The following is a 19,437-nucleotide window of genomic DNA, read 5'->3' as shown; positions in this document are numbered from 1 at the left end:
CCCAGTGAGATTGGTGTAGTATTTATAATCTGCTCCTTTGTGTGGTCCATGGAAAATACGCTTGAAGACAATACAAAAATACAAGAACAACTAAGGCAGCTTGCTTAATTTCTGCCAGGCTTCTGACTGAGAATCTCATGTCTCTGCCAGCACTTCCTCTTTATGTTTCATGAAAAAGCTGCTATTACCACTTCAAAAACAGTGACACAGAGAGGTGGAGGAAGTTATTCCTCTTCTTTTTGCCAGCTCTGTCACGCTATATATCTCCTTTTACACAAGCTGAGGTTTGTCAGAAGTACTATCAATACGGCTAAAAAATTAACAGGTGAAGATGACTTGGGAAAACATTTCTGAGGATGGCCCCTCACAGAACACGTATGGTGAAAGGGCTGGTGAGAGCAAGCAGTCCCGAAATTCGACTCCCTTATTCTCACTCTTCAGTGCTCTGAAAGCAGTACAACTAGTGACTCCCTTCCTCCCACCATATTCTGAAGCCGAGCAGTGCCATGCAGATTCCTGCATTTGGGAAGAGAGAGGTTCAGCATTAGAGAAGGAATTGTGCAAGTAGAGACACCTCCTCCTGCAGTGCAGTCCAGCCTCTTCCTGCTCCCTTTCAGCCTCTTCCAGCTTCCCTGCATGAATGCAGTTAAACAAGGAATGGCCACGTTGTGTACCTGCAACACACAGGCTACTTCACAGAAAAGCTTTCTTTGCAGCACATCTCCAAGTACAAGCATGACAGCATTCCTCCTCCCAGGAACTACACTGCCTTTACCCTGAAGCAGAGAGCACAAGCACCAGGCACATGTGGCTCCTGAGCAAGCAGCACCTGGGAAGGCAGAGGAAAGGAGGTTCCTAGTGCTCTGTGTCAAGCACAATTCACTGACCCCTTCCACACAAGGTTAATGCTGCTCCATGCTGAAGAGAGAGGCACCATCATCATCATACGAACCACATCCCAGAGAGCAGTGGGAGACAGGAGCAGTTTAAGAGGTGAAAGGGGAGGCCAAGAAGCTGACTTGCCAATGTTTCCTTCAATTACACGTAAGTCCTTAAGGGCAGTCTTGATATCAAACAATTATCTGCAATATTTTCTTTATAGTGACAGTAAACAGACACTCCAAAAAGAAAAACAACGTAAGAAATATTCTAAAATAAACAACGGAAGATAAAAATAGAGAAATAAAACAGAAAAAAGATGGAAAATATAGAAGAATAACGTATTTGGGGCGGACTTAACCACTCAGGCTGAACAAAGACCTACTAAAACTGCAGCAAGGCTACATTGAGATAAATTAATACTATATAAAAACCTGCAAAATTTAATTTCACACAATTTCATGCACATACAAACAATAGCAGATCCATCTAATAGTGTTCTAAGAAATACTTTTAAAGGATAGAATTACAGTGGAAATATCACATCAAAATAACATCTTCAGGTTTTGCATTTTTTGCTAAATGTTTTCAAAATATTTAACACAGAGAAATGTATTTCTAGGGCTTACAATAACCATTTACTCAGTTTCAGAAATCCTTGTCAGCTGAAAAGGATCACAGTTTAACAATGTGAGGACAGAAAGGAAACGTGTTTTCAGTGTCACCATTAAACGTGCAACCACCTAAAATTTTTCTAATTTGAATATGCCACTTGTTAGAGTCGGGACCTGCACGTATTACCATTTTTAGTAGTATTTAGTGTAGGCAAAAAAACAAGCAACAGTTTAAAATTGAAAAAAAGCTTACACCCCTTCTGTATGAGGTCACTCCTGAAGGCTTTTCTTGGCATTTGGCTAAGGCTGAACACACACTCTTCTCCAGATAAGCAGCTTTTCCAAACTTTAGTTGACATGCCTACGTAGAATCCCAAGAGAGTCAGTTTTCAGCTTATCCTGCAGTTTGCCTATATGGTGTAGCTAAGCAAGTACATGGAAAAAAAATGGCTTTGAAATCATGTGTGAAGGAAACAGTACCGATTACATAAAACACAGTTAAATTCCATCAGCAGAGTCAAATCTCATAGAAGATGTCTTCCCAAAGCAAAGATAAGACTACAAAACTTGGGTAACACAGCATTGTATTCACAGATGAAACCCTCTGAAAGCTATTTTACAGTCTTTTAGACTGCTCTGTCACTATCCACATCAGCTAACTGCATTTAAATTGCCATGTTAAACTATAGTTCTTTACTTGTTTTCTTTTCACCTCCTCCCTTTTCTCAGCCCAGCTGCTCATGTCCTTACAGAGGTGGAGAGAACAATGCAAGTGAGTTGTGTCCACCATACTTTTTTGCTTCCACTCAGGACAAGCATAATTTGCACAGCACTTTGTTGAGATGCTAACTGTTGCTTTGGGTTCTGTTAGCGGGTTTGGGTGGTTTTTTTTTTTTGGTTTTGTTGGTTTTGTTGTTTTTTAACCAAAGATAGCTGCTTTGGGAAAGGTGGAAAGAACTTTAAGCCAGATTACAGTAACAGCACCATAATGTCCAGCGTGAACCAAACTGCCTCCATGACACAAATAACACAATCTAGCATAGATTTTGATAAAATTAGAGTACAAGGAAGCAAAGAACTTGGCTAGCAGGATCAGATAAAACTGTATACAGAATAAGTCTATGGCAGCATTCAATGTTTTCCAGTATAGCAGCATTATGTTCTGTCCATCATCCCCATATTTGCTGGGACACTGAAATTCTGAGATATTCGTATTATCTCTGTAAGGAAAGGAAACAAAAGTGGAGGAATATGCTTTTGGAAAAATGAGGACACTAGTGTAAAGCGAGATAGACTAAAAAGCAAACCCCAGTCCTGACAGCAATCTCCACACAGGAAAGATTCCAGGCACTTTCTGAGGCAGAGAATATGGGAGGGCAGTAAAAAGGAAAATAGCAAGGTTAAGAAAGGGAACATAAAGATACCCATAGTGCATGCAACAATTGTACACAGAATACACCAATATGCTTCACAAAATATGCATGGATTTCAGCACCTTCTTGAGATGAGAGAACAGAAAAGCAAAAGCCTGTGCTTTTCTGACACTTGCAAAGTGCAGACTGAGGAGTGACACAGTCAAGAAAATCACTTGTATTTAAAATTAATTTTTCATGTTACACTTTTAAAAATAATAATAATTAAAAAATGCATATTTTAGATTTGGGATATGAGTAAACTTACCAAGATGGCAGAAATAACTACTCACCAAAGCATCAGTACCTAACAAAGCTAATACATCTTCAAATATTTACTAGCAACATTGTAGAAACCAAAAAGAAGACTGACAGTGAAAGACAGACCCACTAAAAATCAAAATACCTACCTTCACTGCTCCCCACCTAAGGTTCCTTGAGCTCCACACTGGAGCAGAAGCTCAAGTGCATGGCTATAAAAGGGATCATTCTTAAGCATGAGGCTCTAGTGTTTATTAAGAGATGAGCCTCTGAAAGGATTTCCCTTTATCAATAGTTCTGTGTGAATAGTTTCGGTCTTGCTAATGGCCTTGAAGGTAGAGACGGAGAAGCCTTTTCATTCAAAGGTTGACCCTGAACAAACACAGCAGTGGCCTTTCTCCAAATTCAGATCAGGCCATTCACTTCCTCTAATCAAATCTGAGTAGAAACTGCTCTGCAGCAGCTATCTCATCCTCTTGTTTTGCTCCCGAGCTCTAAGAATAAGTAGGTGTCTATAGCCTGGCTCAAATCCTCAAAAGTTCACGGAGCTTCACAAAAGCAATGGTTTGACAAAGTCTGAGGTACAAGGGGAGAACTGTTGTTCAATCAGAGAACTGAGGACATGTTCAGATAAACAGATGTGTACCTGAAGTGCCTACTCCATAAGCTTCTGGCAAGCTTCTTTGAAGCACAAAATGGAACTGGCTTGCTCCAAATGACCTCAGCCTCCTAAGCCCTGGCTATTAAGAGTGCTTCCAGACATCCCAAACACACCACTGTCCACCTCACAGGCAGTAGGCTGCTAACTGCTGCTTCAACCGTGAAAAGGGGAAAAAATTAAAATCTAGTTTTATCATCTGAAAAGCACAGAAACAAGCACCACTTGAAAACGCAATGCGGGACAAAAATCCTAAGAGGAAAATAGACTCAGCATCTCCTCTTCTGTTTTCCAACTCCACATACACACTTTCTGAGCCCACCCTGCTGTCATGCAGGCCTTCTACTGTATGCAGGGATACAAACGCTGCTTGTCAGCCAGGAGAATAAGCTGCACAACATCTGCACCCATGAGCCCAGACCACAATTCTTGTATTTTTATTTATAAAGGTCACTTTGCAAAGAAGATCCAGAAAGATAACCTGTCCAAAAAAAAGAGCTGCTCCTCACTTGCTCACAGTTTCTATCCTGCGAGCACCTTTGCAATAGCCTCACAGGACACACAAACCCTTTTAACTTTTATCTGCTCAGAGGAGTGAGTGCTGTCAGAATTCATTTGAAAAGCTCCCAAAGAGTGACAATAATACAGCAATGAGCAAATACTGTTTGGTTGAGGGAGAAAGCCTTCCCCTTTGCTAAAACCCCACCTATCCACCTATCCCTCCTTGAAGCCACTGCCCTCGTCCCTATGGGGCAGGAAACCACCTCTCCCACTCTCAACACCAGCAATGTGACTCCTTCTCTAAACTTTGTAGCAACGGGCTGAAACTTATTTTGTTTTGCTAACATTAAAAATCCCATCCCACAGCTATTTGCAACTTACCCTGGCTCAGGGAGTTGAATAAGAGTAGAGTATCTCTTCCTCACCCAGCAGGCCAATTAATTAGGTTAGGTTTGTTTCAGGAGTTTTGGGTTTTCAGACTCTGGGTCTTATAATTACATTTTGCATCCTAACAGTTTGTCATCTTAAATAATCCAATTAGGGAAGCTATCACTAAGAAAAATATATCATTCATGAGTTGACATAGAGTGGGTGTTTTCAGAAACAGGGAGAGATGAGATGGGAACAAGGGCAGAAATCAGCCTGGGGACTCAGGTAGCAGTACAGATCAGAGTTAGCAGCAGCTATATTTAAAGAATAATTTTACATCCTGGGCCCGTAATTACTTTACACAGAATTAAATTACCACCATCATGAGAAAAAAAATGAAGCAGAGTTATAGGTGAGCTAAAGTAAATATTTTAATAATCAGACAAGTCAGTGACATTCACCAATTTTCCACTACAACAGTGGTTGAAGAGAGGGGCTCCGAGCAACAAGAACCATTTTTCACAGTACACTGCACTAACTTTTCAATTAGCAGCCCTTGCAGCCTTTTTCAAGCTTACTGTGTCCTCCTCCACACTACTTACACTGAAGTAAAGTACATTCCCTGCATGAGAATTCTTTTCCTAGAGTCAGGCAGATAAAACAATATCTAAGAAAAAAAAAAAAAAAAAAAAGAAAAGAAACCCCACACAAATATGGCACAGGTTTTTGCATTTATATTGGTCTACCAAATGACACTTGTTCTGTTCCCTTCCGTGTCTTCTCATTGTTGGGGGGAAAAAGCCATCAGCTGCGAAAAGTGACTGAGACAAGAGGTTGACCCTAATGCTCACTTTCTATTTTTTATTTCCAGCTTTAGGGAAATTACATGTAATAATCAGTCTTCTGCCTCTTTTATGCACAGACTTCAATGTAAATCCTTGCTTAGGAAGGCTCCATTTCACAAATAATGGTGGTGGGGAGTCAGGCCTTCTCAAAGCAAAAGTATATTAGTAAATCCCTTCGATATATTATATATTCAGCAAAAGAAGTGGAAAGAGTGAGGCAGTTTAAAAAGGAAATGTTTTTTAATTAGGTTATGAAAAATTGACAGAAGGAAAGATTACATGATCCATTCAGAGCCATAGTGGATTCCTACCTCCCACCACTTTTTTTTACCCTGCTAACTGTGAACAGAAAATCAGAACCTGCTAAGAGTGAGATAATGTTTACATTTCCTCCTTCCAGAACACAGATAAGAATATACACACCTGCAGGTGGGTGTGCAAATGGAAAGTACATGAGCCAGGACAACAGCAGCTACTTTCAGGGCACTGGAAGAGGAGTTCCCTTTTCTTACCTTTCCCTGCCTGTACCAGTTGCCCAAAACTAAAGAAAGGGAAAACAACCAAGCATGCAAAAAATACACTACACTCTCAGTGTGCAAGAAATCATCTTGGTTTTCAACACTTGCATGCACTATCACAGTACCAAAATCATTAAACCATAGAATGGTTTGGGTTGGAGGGGACCTTAAAGACCATCAAGTGCCAACACCCTGCCATGGGCAGGGACACCTTCCACCAGACGAGGTTGCTCAAAGCCCCATCCAACCTCCCCTTGAACACTTCCAGGGATGGGGCATTCACAATCTCCCCGGGCAACTTGTTCCAGTGTCTCACCACCCTCATCGTAAAAAATGTCTTCCTTGCATCTAGCCTAAATCAACTCTCTTTTAGTTTAAAACCATTCTCCCTTGTCCTACCACAATAGGACCTGCTAAAAAATTTGACCCCATTTTTTCTTATACTCTTGAAGTACTGGAAGTTTGCAATGAGCTCTCCCTGGAGCCTTCCCTTCTCCAGGCTTAATAACCCCAACCCTCTCAGCCCATCTTCACAGGAGAGGTGCTCCAGCCCTCTGATCATCTTCGTGACCCTCCTCTGCACTCAATCCAACAAGTCCATGTCCTTCTTATATTGGGGGCCCCAGAAGCAGACACAGTACTCCAGAATGCTAGGTTTGTAAGTCTTCCCACCATTTAAAAGTAACCTAGTGGATCAATGTATAACAGAAACGTAAATTTCAGTGAAACTTGCACATAAGTATTTTTTTAAACACTTCCTATTTTGGAAATATATACAACTGCATGACTGAATTAATAAACTCTATTTCCAGCAATACTCTTTTTTTTCCAGTTCTCTGTAGCAATCTTATTGGCCAGAGTTCAACTGTTTTCTAAGAGACACCTCATAAATGTATTAAAATACGTTTTCACATGTAAGTATTTTTTGATTACTCTACCTCACCTCATTTATATTTCCTGATATGAGGGATGTACCAACACCTACCTCCTTTCATCTTCATAAAGACACACTTAAGATATATGTCATAACAGTCGATGTTCTGGGCAGGGAAGAGGAAACACCATTATTTTAAAAGAACGTCCATATTTAACATCATTATCACACACCAGCTGTCATGATATAATGTGTGAGATTGCACATATTTATGTAAAACTAACCTTGGACAACCCTGGGAGCTTCATGCTCTTAGCTGTTTAATAGAAGTGCACATTTTTTAAGGCAGGATGTGAAATTCATCTCTATTTGAACAGAATATCGTAGATCGATCAAGACAAAAGATGAGCAATGAAAAACAAGCACCAAAGCTTTTAATCCCAAAATAGTTATGGCAGTGCAAAATATTACTGCCTCCACCTGGAGAGTGCCACCTTTACAGCTGAAGAGGCACAGGAGCTCATAAAAGCTTTTCTCAGTTGCTTCAGTGGAGTGAACCAGGTTGTTTGAGCAATATTCAGAAGACACATGGACAGCACACAAAATGGCCATATTTGCTCCTTTTAAAAGTAAACACAGATTTTTTAAAATAAAATTTCAGTCTTTTTAAGGGGTCTTTAAAAGCAGAACATGAAGTCTCAGACCATGTGCACAGAACAAATATAAACTTATTTGACAGGAGTCAATTCAATTTTTTTGTTTTAAAAGCCAATGAAAGCATATGTCCCAGAGAAAGTGACAAGGACATATGAATTGCTCCCAGTGAATTTATGTTGGGCATACAGTACATTTTAAGGAGAACCACCTGCCAAAGCAACTGTTCTGATTTCAGCAGTAGCACTGTGATATTTCAACAAAGAGAATGTAAAGGACTGAGGGTAGAAGCGTAACAGAGACTACTCAATGGGACTTCCTAATAAAGTGCTTTTGGTCACTGCATCACATCACACTATTCTATAGCCTTAGGTTAGGAAAAAAACAAAACAAAAACCACAACACCAACCACCAAAATAAACTAAACAACAAAGCAAAAAACCCAGAGCAGACATAGAGAGAGCAATATTTCTTTATCTTTTATGTCAAAATTAACATTATTTTGGAAAGGAAAACTAATCTCAAAGGCAACTAGACAAGAAGTTTTCTCTTTTCTTAATAGTAAAAAAACTAAAAGTAAGATGAATCCTGAATTCTGGCCTGTCATGAACTACTCCTGAAAACACCAGTATTTCATAAGGAGTTAGTCAGATTTATTTAACATACTGCCTATATCTCACATTTCAACTTCTCAATAGTTGCTATTAATTACAACAAATCTGAGAGAAAGAAATGGCAATGGGAAATAATCAGCAAATTATATATCTTGGCTATTTTGAGGAGAGAAAAGCAGAGCCACAAACATAAAACTAAGAAGCCCAGTTCCCTATCAGCGTTTGTCTGTAGGTGATAATCTTCTGATAATCACTGAGGCCTCTGGATTTAGAAAAAAAAAAAAAAACCAACAAAAAAACTAAAAAAATACCAACCGAACAAAAAAACGACCACTGAAATATCTCACAGACGCACACAGGGCATTCTGCCTGATCCCTTAGGGTGGTAAAAAGTGGAGGCCTCAGAGGAGAGAGAAGGTGTGTAAAGCTTATCAAATTCTTTTCCTGAGTGCCTTCCCCCACACCCCAACCGACTCTATTATCATCACCACTGAGATCTCTATATACCCATCAGCTTAAGCTGAAACTGGAGAGAAGGTCAGACTTTGTCAGTGTGAGGAGGAACACCGCAGGCACTCAGCATGATGCCTTAACCTTGTCCTCATAAGAAACCAGGTTTAAACAAAACAATCACAGAAAACCAAAGCAATCCTCCACTGATTAGAAAATAGTGATGTCTTTATCTATTTTAACCCAATAAGACTACTGTTGCAAGAATCATTGAAGCCAAGGATGACTGGAGCCAAACACAGTTGGGTCCTCTCCTGTGGCAGTACTCTGCCTCCGGCTCAAGGCCACATGGAGCCAGCTACGGCAGTCAGCTCAACAGCTCTGCCAGAACACGGTGCATGCATGTGACCACAAAAGTAGGAAGAAGTCTTGACCAGGACTCCCCCCATTGCTTTGGAAATCTGGCACTCAACTCCAGCCTGAGCAACCACAGCTACTCAACTACAGCTACGCCCGCACTCGGTCATTTTCCCAGTCGAGCCTGCCCCACCAACCCAACTGCCTGGCTTGACCTCAGGTCTGCCTTGGCACTGCAGTGCTGCTGGTGACCAGTGGAGCTCAGCTGCCCCAGCTACCATCCCTAGTCCTGCTGTGTGTCTCCTCGCCCACAGTGGTACTGCAACCTACTGGGGAGCCCCACAATGTCTGTTCCTCTCGCCCTGTGGGACAGCTCATCACCTTTGAAGGTCTCCTCTATGCCTGGGTGTTTCCTCACCCTCCCTAATGGCAGCTTTGCTCTGCCAGAGGACACAGATGACCTGAATGGGACTAGGGTTTGGCCCTAATCACTTGAGGACTGATTTTCTGCCCATTCAAGCTGGTTATTGCCTTTTCAGGGTTGGATACCACTCTGCTGCCTGAACACCTGAGATTTGGTGCCAGCAGACCAGAGGCAGTTGAGCAGCTCATGATGTTTACTGGTTTGCATCATTATGACTAATAGAAAAACTAAATGACTGCAGATTGAGATTACTGAGGCAGCAAACTCATTGTGCAGACTGAAAAAATCTGTTTTAGAATAAAATTCCTAGACATAAGTTCCAAACTCTGACACCCAAAGCTGAGATTCTAGAGCATCTTAAGGCAAGCACAGATTTTATCCACCAACTTCACCAGTTTAATATTAGGACTCTATTCCAAGCAACACCAGGGGTTTTGCACTGTTTTTTCTTTAGTCTCAGATTCTAATTTCCATCTTAATTATCAGAGGAATTTCCTATAGCAGAATGAGTTAAATAGTAGAGGGTTACGTCCATATTCTAGTACTCTGTTCTTGCATACACTGTGAACAACAGGGCCAGAGATCAAGTGTTTTTATAGTTACCTGCCAAGTGCAGTCAATTTTAAATAATCTCCCTTTCTCAAAGTAGTACTGATTTTGCTGGATTTCCCTAGGAAGGAAGGAGGAGAGATCATTTAATTAAGGCACAGATTTGGGTGTCAGGGCTCAGTGCCAACGTCTGTGATCAACCTCCTCTAAAACCATGAGCGCATTTCACAACAGCTCTGGGGTTAGCTAGATGAGAGCAACTGGTATTTCCTCCTTATTAAGCGATGGACCCAAGGCATGCCACCTAATTTGCTTGTAAACACCCAACTACTAATAAAATTCAACCCAAAATCTCAAAACAATTCATTGCCACATGTGCACTCAAGAGACAGTGCTCAGAAGATTAACATTTCAAAACTAAGCTCTCAGGAGTCGAGGAGCTCTGGCATGAAGGCTGCCCATGCAATCACATTTGAGCCCTCTGGTGCTTTCACTTAAGGATATAGTCTTTAATTACTGAATTGCTTTTGCTGCCAACACTTCATTCAGCATTCCATTTGACAGGCTCACCCAAGGCACAACAATTCAATATTCAGTTTTACCCACTCTGGTCATAACATGGCCATATGCATTATTTACTGAATACTGTTAAGTCCCAGCTTGAAGTACTAAAATTCCTAATTTTGTTGGCAGATTTCCTGTGGCATTTAGCATTAAACATTCACATACTTCTGAAGCAGGGTTATTTATCTTCATCATAACTCTTGTGAGGAGAGGAGGGTGTGTGTCCTCTACTTCACAGTAAGAAGTGAAACTGTGTAGACACATGAAAGCCAAAAAGTCTCCACTAATTTGAGGTACCAAACTTAAGGTGTCACTGGTGTCATTTTTTTCAGAGCATTCTGCATTTCAGAGAACTCTGCATCCTCAAAGTGAACCAAAATCTCTACTGGCCTCTGCCACAGCAGATAACATTCAGCACTTCTGGGGAAAAAACAAAAACAATCCCATATAAAGATACACATATTCAATCAGAGAAACATTGTAAAAAAAAAAAAAGTGCCATTAGTGATTTGTACCACTTCACACAGGGCAGTTTTCTTCTATGGCAAAAGAAAACAAAATCCAATCCCAGCAGTCAATAATCAATTTCTCAAACAATAAGAAGAATCCTTTTTTCTTTTTTCCACCAGTAAAAATCCCCTGCATTTCTGCATTGAAGAACAAAGGGTTCTACCAGATAACACCCAGCAATTCATCCCCTTGAAAGACTTATCCCATACACTGAAGACAAGGTGCATGCACACAAGGAGCGCTCGCTAACTCATGAACTCCTTAAATAGGTTCGCTCCCTTTCAGTACCTCTTCAGTCATAAAAGGTAAAAGTCCCCCACCAGAGATCTTAGGAGATTAAAGACAGACAAAACTCCTGAGCCATTGCATTTAGGCATTTTACGCTGAGTAGTACATCCCTCAGAAACTTCACTGATAATTCAAAGCTTGACGGTTCAGAACAGTATTTCAGTATTTCCACAATATATTTCACTATTGATAATAGTAATGATTCTTTGTAAGTCAAAAAGTCAATCAAGTGTAACCACTTCAGTGAAACCTCTCAGCCTTCTCTATAAACATGGCTTTCAAATAAATAGAGACAATCAATCAACATTCACATATTCAATTTATTTCCAGTACAGAAACTGTAAACCTAGGAGCTACACATAACATGCGTAGATATTATGCAGAAAATATTTCAAATTCCTTAAGTAGCAGCTCTCACTGAAAAGTGAGCCATTATCTACAGTGTTAGTGCCCAGAGATAAGCAACATGTACTTTAAGAAGATAATTCAGGAGTGATTAAGAAGATGCGGTTTTGAAAGACAAAATAGAATATCTGCACGGAGAATGTACCTAATATCTGTAAACAGCTTTGGCAATGAAGCTTTCAAACATGCAACAGTACCAACACAAGGCACCAAGTCTCAAATTCCTTGCGAAATATTATAGCAGCACTGTACTTATTTGTGTTTGTTACTCTAAGAGTTTTCCTAATAGAGAGGTATCAAAAGACTGAAGAAATACAGTCCCATGTCTTTTTGCATATTCAAGATAGTATGCCAATGCAGTGGCTTATTACCACAGCTTTTTTCCTATCAAGAGAGGCCAGCAAAACTATTCTTGAGAAAACAGGAAAGCATACTTAAGTGAGATTAATTTGACACTTTCCTCCACTACAATTTTAAGAAAGAGTATTTAGAATCCTACACATTATGCATTTCTTTTAAAATGCAGATTCTTAACAGAGAATATTAAAAAGTACAAACAGTCATTTGAGTTCAAAAAGCCCATCAGTTATACTGTTATTCTTCACTGCATGACAGTTTCAGAAGATTCTCAAAAGATAATTTTGCATTTCTTGTTCACTTAAAACTCTTATGGATACAAACAGGAAACCTAACCAGCAAAGGCAGCAAATTATTTTAGAACACGTTCTGATAATAGCTTGCTTGATCATCAGTCCACAACACAATGCCCTAAACTCTGAAAAACAACTCGGTGATAAACGTGTGTGTACACATGCACAACTGCACATCAACTTGCTATGCAGGCTATCAAGTAAATAAGAAAATAAATTATATGGGTATCTTATGGCACACACAGACTTCAAAGAATCCTTCCAGAGGAGAATTCATGCCTGCTGAAAAGGTAGTGACTTTTCCTTCACACACATTCTACTGTACTTACCAATATTTTGTTATCCACTTTATCTCCCTTGGTTTCCAGCTTTACTTTCTTCTTGACAGAAATTTTGATTTTCCTCCCAATAACATCCCTGACACTTTCTGAAACAAAACAAAACACTTTAATTAAGTACTTTCAGTGTCAACACAAGAAGGAAACAGATTCCATTACTGCATTTTCAGAAGGACTCAGAGCTGTGTTGTTCAACTGCTTGCACTCACGGGAGTCTCATGCACACGCACCAGTACTAAACGCAACCTAATACATGTACAACTTTCCTAAGTATGCCATCCATGCAATAATTTATGTCTACTGTGACAGAATTATCGATTCTATATACCAGGATTCTAAACAAAATTTGATATTTCTTTCCAGGACTACTTACATATCAAAGGCATTCCCGAGACAAGCCCCAGCACTGCTTAGCTCTACTCTGGAGAAATACAACAGATTCCTCACTTGCTATTATTTGTACCTGAAAAGCTTGCTAAAGCAAATTGGCTCCTTGCATTGCACAAATTTTGGCCTTTTGTTAATGTCAGGGAGGCTAAATGGGTCAGGTAACGGAAGAGCGAAGTGTTCGCACATTCTGCACTCTGCGCATTTAAGCTAAAAAGCAAGCCAAGCAGACTTCCAGATAGTAACACCTGACAGCTCTGCAGCGGATGCTATGGAAAGCAACACTGGTCTCGGTCCAAGTCCCAGTGACAATGTAGTCACTTCATGGTGCCAACACCAAAGTTACATGAGTTGCCCTAATGTTTTAGTAGGTACATGCATACACATGTATACAGTCTCTGCCAAGTATGAAACAAACCAGCTTTTCCCTTGAACAATTTCACCCTGGCCAGAAGTGAATATACAACTACTGACACTGATGTAATTGAGAGATAAACAGAGGAGTTCATCTAGAAGAGCCAATTTGGCATCTTCAGTAAGTTTCACTCCCCAGCCCCCACTGAAACAGAATGAGAAAGAAATCTTTTAAACACATTAACCTATTTCCAGCCCTACAACTGGCATCTGTAAAAAGCAAGTCTCCACCTTCTCCAGACATATACACTTTGCCCTCATGTATGCTTAAGTGTAAAGGCTAAAATTGAAGATAATGGGCTACTTCTAAGGCTTTTAATTATAGTGCTCTGTATAGGGCTTTTCTGCACAATTTTCATCTGGTAGTCAGAAGACGTTAGTGCAAACAACACACCATTTATTAAGCCTGGGTGTTTAGCCCAGGCCACAGCATTCTGCCTGCAGGACAGAAGGGTGTGCAAGTCAGAAACGTGGCTGGTTGGAGAGACTTTTCACCAGAAAGAGCTCTTTCTACAGAATCGGCATGTTTTCCCCCAGGAATTTTAATTTTCCTATCAGGAAACAAAAGCTCCTCGGTAGCAGCGGCTTGCCCAGTGAGAAGCCTGTCCCAAGCCGCGGCAGCCCCATGGCAGCCAGCCAGAGCGGCCGGCTCCCCGAGCAACCGCTTGGTCAGGAGCCAGGCTGCATGCTCCCGGAGCAGCCAGGTAAGAGAAGCCCGGGGGAAAAGTCCAGCCCAATGTGAACTGTTCTCCCAAGGCTTCCTCTCCCATGGGTAATGCCTAATTCTAGTCTTTCTGTCCCTGCTTGGGAACCCAGAAGCAAGCTGGCCACAGTCTTTTTCTTAAAATATTATCTCCTTGCAGAAGGAAAAGTATTGCTGCTGTCTCTGCTACTTTGCCTCAACCTGCAGCCTCTGCCTTTCAGTTTCTCCTCTCCCGCAAACAGCTCCAAGTGCCTGCATCTAGTAAGGGACTTCCTCCTGAGGCACCAGTGTGGAGAGACCCACTTGCTTCCCTTTGCTGTCCCACACAGAAGAAGTGGGAGGGACTGCAAGACCTCAGCTTGTGTTCTTACTCCAATAAACCATGGGAAGAGAAAGGGCCTGGGACACCAGACTCCACAAAGAATCAAGACGTCAGCTCCTTCCAAGGCTCTATCTGCCCGAAAGGGCTGGAAACGCTTCTTCAAAGAGTTAAGATATCCTCCATGGGACTGAGGACACTTCCCTCCACACTGGGTGGCAAGTAGACTCACAAAATACATTTTCAGACTCAGAGATGGAAACATAACATTAAGGTTCATATTTTGAAGTGTTCATCCATTTCTAATGCTGGAGACTTCAGACAACCACACCTCAAAGGAGTAGATCCAGGTGAGCAACAATAAGAGAGGGTTTTTTTGAAGACTGTGACCTATGAGACCTGACAAAGGTCAAATGGGAAGTAACAGAACAAAAACTGCAGCTCAAACACACTTACCCCCAGTTTAATCTCCACACTCCAATGACTTAGCATTAAAGCACATCCTTTCATCCTGTTCTCAAAATATGGTTACTACAAAGAAGTCTGTTTAAAGGTTAAATTTTAACATGCAGACACCAAAATACTGCTAGAAATTAAACCAATCTACATAAGCAGATCCACACACCCCAGAAGAGCCCTTGACAAAGAAGGCTGGATAGGTGCAGGATATTGGAGCTTGGGGGTAATTCTTAATATTGTCCAAAGCCAACACGAGGGAATGTGTGAAGATGCCCACTTTACTCTTCCCTGTAGTATGCACCACATCTCACCCACAGCACTACAGTGCAGACCTACAGTAAGAAATGCCATGTATTAGCACCTCAAACTTGACTGCCCATTGTAAAATACAGTAAGTCCATGGTTTTGACCATAGCTAGTCCTAGAACACTTCCCACCTCATTACTTCTTAGTAAGAAGCTATAGACTAAAGTAAACCACAAGGTTTGCAGGCTAAAAGGACAGCAAAATAGAGCTATTTTGATGCTACAGAAAAAAAAAATCTGTAGCAGCTGCAACTATCCATCCAGATTTCCACCAATATTTTATAAATGCTAAAACCAGCTGCTGACTGATAAAAGTGAAGGAAATGCAACACTATAAATTAACTAGGTAAAGTCTGAAGGACTGTATTCAACTCCATATGTACCCTGTTGCCTGACAAATTTCTGTTTCCATCTATCATTAAGGCAACAGTTTAAATTATTCTACTGTTGGCAAGATCCTTAGATAGCTCTTCAACAGGCAAAACCGCAACTACAACCAGAGGAAGTTTGGCCCGAGCGAGGTGGCTGAGGAACCTGAGCATCAGACCTGTTACCCCCAAATGACACTGGTTACACGCGTACTGCGATAACGATCAATTAACCCCGTTTATCAGAAGCTCCCCCAAAGCGATGACTGCATTTTCAGGGTCCTCGGCATTACCTGTGATTTCCTAAGCGTGTACCATGCAGCACACGGGGGGGCTCGTGTGCATGTGGCCATAAAACTTTAATTACAAATACCCTCATTCCCTCGTACGTACACAGGAAAACGAGTCTTAAACTACGCCAAATCCCGGGGGATAAATAAAAAATAATGAGCGGAGCCGCAGCCCGTGCCGCCAGGCTGAGGCGCTCCGAGGACGTGCCCCGGCCGGGCGGCGGTGCAGAAGGCGCGGGGGGACGGGGCAGCTTCGCCCGCATCCTGCCGGCACCGCCGCGACAGACCCCTCCGGAGTGGGGGTACACGCTGTGTCCGGACGCGGTTCGGCGGGCGCAGCCCCTGCCCGCGGCCGCCTCCTCGCTTCCCGCTGCAGCCCCGCAGCCCCCGCCCGCCCATTCCCCGCACGCAACAGCTCGGCCTCGCTGCCCCCCCCGGCTCCTCGGAGTCCCTCCAGCCCTCCCTCGGCTCCCCCGGCCAGCACCCGCGGCGCTCCCTGCGGCTCCACAGACCCACCCCCGGGTTCCCCCAGCCCCTCTCCGGCAGCGCTGCATCCCGCGGGCGCGCACGGCGGCCTCCAAACTTGCCCCCGCAGCACCTTCCCCCGGGACCCCCCAGCCCCCATTCCCGCCGCCATGCCCTGTCCCTTACCGATCAACTCTTTGGGGACGTCGGAGCTCTCCTCGGCCATGGCGGCGGCGCTGCCCGGGGGTGCCCGGTGGCGGGGCTGCTTCAGCGGCGCGCCGTCCCTGCGCCGGGCGCGGCGGGCATGCACTCAGCGGGCGGGGGAGGAAGGAGGGCCGGCCGTGCGCCTCGCTGCGGTGTGTGTGTGTGTGTGAGTGTGTGTGTGCGGCGTGCGAGCGCGGGCGGAGGGAAGGGGCTTCTCCCGCCCCCCGCGGAGCCCGTTCCCCCCGCGCTACATGCCGCCCCTGGCTGCCCGCGCGGCCAGGAGGGGCATTCCCAGGGAGGGATGGATCGCCCACAGACGGCCGGTCAAGCGCGGCGCTCCAACCTCACGGCGGCCCCCGCGCCGGCTCCCTCCTTCTCTCCTGCGCGCCACCCGGCTCCCCCCGCCCGGCACCGGCGGGAGGCGGTGGCGGCTGCCCCCGCCCCGGGAGGGCTGGCGCCCTCGCCCCGGCCCGGCCCCCGAACCGCGCGGGAGGCGCCGGGAGCCGCCCGCGCCCACCGAGCACCCGGCGACAGAGCGGGAGGCGGTGGCGGCGGCGGCCCGGAGCATCGCCCTTAGGAAGCCATCGCGGCGAGGGAGGAGGAGGAGGTGGAGGAGGAGGAGGGCAGCGGGCTGGGAGATTCAGCGCGGCGACGCCAGCCCCTCCTTCGCCCGTTTCCCCCACTCGGCGCTGCGGCGGGGGCCATCTGCCGGCGACCGTGGGCGCCGCCGGTACACCGACCCGGCCCCCCGCTGCCGCCACCGAGGTACCACCTGAGGCAGCAGCTCCACCGGCCCTCCCCAAACAGACTCTGCCTGCTTCCCGCAACTGCACTTTCAGGCTTTGCCCCGCGGGAATTCTCCTCTGGGTTCATTAAAACACGTGTATGGTGTCAAGGGGGCGGTTGTCGTCGCAAGGTCAGTCCTCGCCGCCTGGGAAAGAGGTTGCCCAATTTCTTTCCGGAAAGGTTGAATCAGTTCGAGCCCTGGAAGAAGGTAACCTTTGGTCCAGAACTCGTCTGTCTCTCCCTCGCTCCCCCACCTTATCTCCATAGGGACGGCGGCTGCCTCGGCACCTGTTGTGAGATAACGCCATGGCTAGATACAGCTTAGCAAACTCCTTGTGCAGGGAGCCTCAGTGTCACTGAGCCTGTGCTAAGGTGTGAAGGGGAACTGAACATGCCTCTTTCTCAGGACCAAATTAAATTCCACGAATTGCAGCATTTTGCTTGTTGCACTTTGCCATTGAGAATTTTTGTCACGCATTAACAGCCACATTATAGAAACACAGCACGCAAGCTGCCTAATTGCACCCATAAATATCAGCACAGAAAGATGCTTATTGGATGAGAGCAGAGGAGGAGGCTCGACAGCCTTGGAAATCCTTCGGCTTGCTTCTGGTAGCGATGCCTGGTTTCAGTGAAAGGATCATTTTCACTGCAGCAGGACTGTGATTGGTCGCCCTCCATCCTAAAGGCGTGGATTACTGCATAAACCTCGTATTTCAAGCACTCTACAAGTGAGTGACGGATCTGGCAGATCAAAGTCATTTACGTCTAATTAAGAACTCTAAAATGCATTCAGTGAGAGCAACAATGTGAATCCAGTAAGAGTTATTTTGCTGGTACAGTACCATACTGCTGCACTCTGTGTCTCACGGACATATTATGGTCTTCAGAAGAAACATGACTACTTTGAAACTGGTGTCACATGTCAAATAAATGTATTATGTTTCCTCATGGCACCAACCAGATCCCTAAATAATATCAGAGATGATTTTACCAACACAGATACAATTACTACCGAGATGGCTACAAATTCCTTTCTGTAAGTTTGCTGTTTACGTGTAGCAAATAAGGACATTCTTTAAAGAAAATAAACAAAGAGTGAATATATTAGTAAAAGAATCTAGTAAGCTATGCTATTTTAATATATAGCGATGTCAATCAAAACTTGCCTGGATATGAATGCATATATATAAATGAAAGGCACTCTATTCCTTTTCCATTGATGATCCACTGCTCTTTTCCTTACTATATCTGCACCCTTTTCTGATGGACATGGAATAGCTGCTGACCTCTTCCTTTCCTTTCTGTCAGCCTTTCCTCTCACCTCAGCAGAAAACTGTGTTTCTTCCTCACTGGATACACACAAGCTTACTTACGCCATAAGTAAGGAACATGGGCATCTTTTGTAAGGGGAAAAAAAAAGAGTAACAAAGTTGAGAAGTTCACATCTTTTCTCATACCCGGGAGAGAAAAGTCAGATCACAAAGTTTGTGTAAGAAAGGCCATGTAATTTCACGTAGTTACTTCCATACTGAGTCTAATGCCCTGTCTTCAGCTAAAACTTCCAGAAAGATAACTTCTCTTACATCACTATTCACCTGCTCTGAAAAAAAAATGTATATTTTTGGTTCTATGACCTCTTATACATGAAGCATGACAGTGGTGCTGCACTACACCACTGCCTTGTTTCTGTCTGACACAATATTTGAAGCATGGACCTTGCATCCTTGGCTGCTGCCAGACAACTGCAGGCCTCTCAGCAGGCATCAGCTGCAAAAATGATGAGCTCCTTCCTGCCTGTAGCACTCTGCTGGAATACTGCTAGCACTTCCTCCATCCCAGCTTCCTACCATGAGCTGACCAGCATGGTAAGGCCAGGTTGTGTTAAAAAAAAAGAGTGAATGATAGCAACAGGCAGGGCCTTTTTGTTTTTGTTTCTGTTTTTTAATTACCAGCACTACAGGCTAATAAAGTAGGACTGCCAATGCTACTGTATAATTCCT

At 43.7% G+C, this 19,437-nt stretch overlaps 1 protein-coding gene across 6 annotated transcripts in view; it reads right to left on the bottom strand.

Moving 5' to 3' along the window:
- Positions 1 to 17,212, bottom strand: part of CARMIL1 (capping protein regulator and myosin 1 linker 1) — a 194,121-nt gene extending 176,909 nt beyond the window's left edge. For 2 of the 6 annotated variants that reach the window (XM_064658390.1, XM_064658379.1), the window contains exons 1-2: positions 16,631 to 17,211; positions 12,726 to 12,823 (exon numbers count right to left, since the gene is read on the bottom strand). In XM_064658390.1, the coding sequence (XP_064514460.1) occupies positions 12,726 to 12,823; positions 16,631 to 16,670 (138 nt within the window). In that variant the 5' untranslated portion in view covers positions 16,671 to 17,211. Of the gene's footprint in view, positions 1 to 12,725; positions 12,824 to 16,630 lie in introns of all 6 variants that reach the window. The other 4 variants (XM_064658373.1, XM_064658401.1, XM_064658411.1 and 1 more) reach the window with 4 other exon arrangements.
- Positions 17,213 to 19,437: the final 2,225 nt, after the last annotated feature.

This window comes from Pseudopipra pipra, chromosome 1 (genome assembly GCF_036250125.1).
Source record: "Pseudopipra pipra isolate bDixPip1 chromosome 1, bDixPip1.hap1, whole genome shotgun sequence".
Lineage (NCBI taxonomy): Eukaryota > Metazoa > Chordata > Aves > Passeriformes > Pipridae > Pseudopipra > Pseudopipra pipra.
This window is presented reverse-complemented; position numbering and strand designations above follow the sequence as displayed.